At 38.9% G+C, this 4,663-nt stretch overlaps 1 protein-coding gene across 1 annotated transcript in view; it reads left to right on the forward strand.

The window, feature by feature from the left end:
- The window catches only part of LOC126383469 (putative ferric-chelate reductase 1), a 285,727-nt gene that overhangs the window by 142,657 nt on the left and 138,407 nt on the right, over nucleotides 1-4,663 (forward strand). Inside the window, exon 6 of the mRNA XM_050033980.1 lies at nucleotides 1,146-1,340. Coding sequence (XP_049889937.1) covers nucleotides 1,146-1,340 — 195 coding nt within the window. The remainder of the gene's footprint in view (nucleotides 1-1,145; nucleotides 1,341-4,663) is intronic.

Genomic DNA, 4,663 nt, shown 5'->3' on the forward strand with positions numbered 1-4,663 from the left:
ACTCTGCTTGGTTACTACTGGAAACACTACTGTTTTACTCCAAAACTCTACTGGTGTGTCATGAGTAGTGTATAAACTACAGATTTACTACACAATTACTACAGGTGACTACACAGCCACTACTACACGAATAGGTTTTGTGTAGTAATTTAATAGCAGTTTTTCATGAGGGGTAGGTCACACTGCTGTCACCATGGCTCACTCACACGTACACATTTGGGTCAGTGAGCTCCCAAGCGAAGGGAGTGGCGATTTCTGGAAAAAAAGGTGAGGGGCAACACATCTTAAACTTGCGACCAAGATCGCATTTTTGACTCCACAAACATAAAAACGATATGCTGTGTTCGGGACGAGTGTATCTCTCTGCTTATAGTTAGGGCTTGCTCAGATTGACGATTGGACCCACGGTTTGGGAATTTAGGGGAGGAGTTTGAGACATTTTAAAGCCATGTTAATCTGCCTGGTCTCACAGCTTGTCTCTCCCTCTGCTGCACGCCTGGTCTCACAGCTTGTCTCTCCCTCTGCTGCATGCATCTCATTTATCACCATGACAAAGCCTGCACACAGGCCTGTGTGTGTGTGTGTGTGTGTCTCACAATCTTTAAAGGACAGATTGCAGCTGCAGAATCTCCATTTGAAACAGCATCTACACTTTATATATCAGTGTTTTCCATCTATCACATACTACTACAGCCTTTATTACTGATAATACTGTTGCTACTTTTGTGATTATGACTGTTAAATACATATTGTAACGTACTGTTATATTAAGTCCCTCTATTGCCAGAAATGCCCTTGCGTACTCTTGACATTGCTTGTTTGATCGACATCTCTACTATTACGAAGAATTTGCACTAGGTCCCGCCCAACGCTGCTCGCAGCTTTAATTTATACTGATGTTGAATGATTCTGCAAAAGCTCAACTACTAATTTCTGCAATATTTATGCATGGAAAGTTTGGTATGGTTAAGGTTAGGAATTTTTTAAAAAAAAAGGAAAAGAAAACATTAGTTGGAGGTCTTCAAAAGTCAGATGCACTAACATGGACAGTATTCTGGGATGGAAGGTGAATGCCTTTTGTACTGTCAGTCATGAGGACTTGGAATGAGTTGGGTTTTTAACATGATTTCGTCTTTCTTCTGCAGAATATCTCCAGTGCAGATTGTGGAGTCACCAAAGTGTGTTTCAGTCAGCCTTCAAACTGTGACCCTAACGCCAGCGCTGACTGTTATTTCATGTCAGCCATGATGTTGTCTCCCCGTGATCCAGTCTTCCACTATGAGATGAAAGGACCTTCCGATGGATACATCTCTTTTGGATTCTCAGATGATCAGATGATGGTAATGTTAAGAAAAAAAGGCTTGATTTTAATGAGGTGTTTATTGTTTTGTCACAATAAGGCTATTGACCAACACTGTTCACATGTTCACATGCTTGCCTTCATACTTTCTATGTACCTGGAGAATGGAGAAAAAAATGTATCCATCAGATCAGGCTGATCCATCACCAGCATCAGAATATTTTATATACAGTTAAAAACTTTCAGCAACCTCACCACACATCCTGAAATACTGCCCGCACAGTTCATGTAGTTAATGCAATCTTCTAGATACCCACCGACACTTTCTGAGGATACACATTAAACGAAAACATGCTACACACACGTGTTTGCTAACACATAGTTAAAAACAAGTATATCATGACTCTAACATCCTCAAAGGGCTCTGTAAGACTGTGAATGGCCCATTTAATACTGCCAAGATCCATATATTCAACAATGCCCTATTGAAGATCAAGTATCAACAGGTTTTTTACCTTGCAAACAGTAGGGACAATGGATGATGATGTTGTATAGTCTGTCAGTTGGTTAGGGTTTGAACATTTTGATCAAAACCAAGACATCTCAAGAGCTAATTGCCAAATTAAAGTTTCTATGGATTTTCATATCAGTGGATAATTCTTTGTGTTAACTTTGACTAGTTTACTGTTTCTGTGCTACAAACTTAAAGAAAAAATATCTATATCACATTAATACTTTCTCAATGATGAACCAGCAGCACTTGAAGAATGTGACATTCAAGCCTATGGAGTTTCATTCCTGTCTTTTCTCAAGAGCATGGTCTTTCAATCTGTGAGCATGGTTTATGGATTTCACATTTAGATTTTGAAATGCTTTCCCTCCAAACTCTGCCCTCGCACTCAAATCCATCCTGATTGCACTTAGATTGCTCCTCACACTCATATTGCTCCTGTGTGCTGTGAATCAGAGGCATTTTTCATACCCAAGAATGCAAAGAATGTACTCGTGTTCTTGGGAATAACGCTCTTGCACTGTAAAAAATAATTTTGCACATTAGTCATGATAACATTTAATTCTTAGTGAGACTACCAATTATTAAATGAATGAAATTAATGAACATTTTTTGAACTTAGAAATATAATTAAACTAAAATTAAGAATGGTGTCAAAATGATGCAGTTTCTGCCAGAGTTCTGCCATTGGCTGTTAATTATTGTATCATGTTGAAGATGCCACACTGTTAGAGCTGTTCTCGCGGTCCGCCTTTTTTTTTCTTTTTCACCACAAATGGACCTCCAGCTGCGGCCTTTTGGATTGCACCACTGGAACTGATGGTAAATAATAGCTTAAGTTTGCCACTCATATTTAGCTTTTTCTTCTTATCACTGTATTTGTTTCACTTTATTACTCATTAGATCAACTCACTGGAAATATTTAACCATGTTTTCATTTGTCTTTCTCTTGCTGACTTACCTTGTAAGTCAGCAAGTCAGTAGCTAACCTAGCTTTTACAAACTTATTTTTATAATATTTATGTGTTAACAACTAGCTAACTCAGGCCTCTTGGAGCAGCAATTGTTTTAAGAGGAGCCCAAATAGACCATGTGGGGTTTTTATAGGCTGACCTTGGTGAGACTCACAAAGCAAATTCTTGCTCATATCTTTGAGAGCTCATAGTGCCCTATTATCCCACCAGAACACTGCACTGTGAAAATCCAGGGTTACTTGTGGTTCCTAAAGTCTCCAAAAGTAGATCAGGAGCCAGAGCCTTCAGCTATCAGGCTCTTCTCCTCTGGAATCATCTTCCTGTTGCGGTCCGGGAGGCAAACACCGTCTCCACATTTAAGACTAGACTTAAGACTTTCATTTCTGATAAAGCTTATAGTTAGGGCTAGCTCAGGCTTGCCTTGTGCCAGCCCCTAGTTAGGCTGACATAGGCGTGGTCTGCAAGGGGACCTCCTATAATACACCGAGCACCTTCTCTCCTTCTCTGTCTCTGTCTCTGTCTCTGTCTCTCTCTGTCTCTCTCTCTCTCTCTGTCTCTCTCTCTCTCTCTCTCACCTTTACTAACACTCATGTCCTGTTACTACATCTCGCTAACTCGGCTGTACTGCATGTCACTAACTCGACTTCTTCTCTGGTGCCTTTGTGCTCCACTGTCTCGCAGGTTCACTTATATTGCAGCGGTGCCTGGATAGTGTGATGTGTGTGGTTGTGCTGCTGCCATGGTCCTGCCTGATGCTGTTATCATTAGTCATACTTCTACTGTTATTATACACATATGATTATTGTCACATATGTATACTATCAGATATTAATATATACTTTCAACATATTGTACCACAATAGCCAAAATTATAATTATAATATTATTACTTTAATTAATGTTGTTGTAAGCTATTATCATTACCATCTGTCCTTCATCTCTCTCTGTCTCCGTCTCTCTTTCTGTCTCATTGTGTCATACGGATTAGTGTTAATTTATCATGTTGATCTGTTCTGTACGACATCTATTGCACGTCTGTCCGTCCTGGAAGAGGGATCCCTCCTCAGTTGCTCTTCCTAAGGTTTCTACCGTTTTTTTTCCCTGTTAAAGGGTTTTTTTGGGGGAGTTTTTCCTTATCTGCTGCGAGGGTCCTAAGGACAGAGGGATGTTGTATGCTGTAAAGCCTGGTGAGGCAAATTGTGATTTGTGATATTGGGCTTTATAAATAAAATTGATTGAACTGACTGTTATTATTAGTCATACATCTACCGTTATTATACATATATGGTTATTATTGTCACATACACATACTATCATATATTGATATACACTTACAACATCTGCTACCAAAATTACTGTTACTATATATACTATTATAATATTAATACTAAAACTAATGTTATTGTAGCTATTGTCATTACTGCTTGCCCTGCTTCGCTCTCTGTCTCTGTCTTTCCTTCTTTTTATGTATAATTTTGTCATATGGATTATTTTAAATCTATTATGTTGATTTGTTCTTTACACATGACATATATTGGACGTCACCATTTTTTCCCCCCTGTTAAAGGGTTTTTTGGGGGGAGTTTTTCTTGATCAGCTGTGGGGGTCCAAAGACAGAGGGGTGTCGTATGTTGTAAAGCCTCATGTGGCAAATTGTGATTTGTGACATTGGGCTTCATAAATAAAATTGAGTTGAATTGATATTATAATTCAAAGATCCATATTAGTTGCCATTATCTCCAACAGAAACACTGCTCATATCAATCAATTCAATCAATTAATTTTATTTATAAAGCCCAATATCACAAATCACAATTTGCCTCACAGGGCTTTACAGCATACGACATCCCTCTGTCCTTTGGACCCTCACAGCGGATA

This window comes from Epinephelus moara, chromosome 22 (genome assembly GCF_006386435.1).
Source record: "Epinephelus moara isolate mb chromosome 22, YSFRI_EMoa_1.0, whole genome shotgun sequence".
Lineage (NCBI taxonomy): Eukaryota > Metazoa > Chordata > Actinopteri > Perciformes > Serranidae > Epinephelus > Epinephelus moara.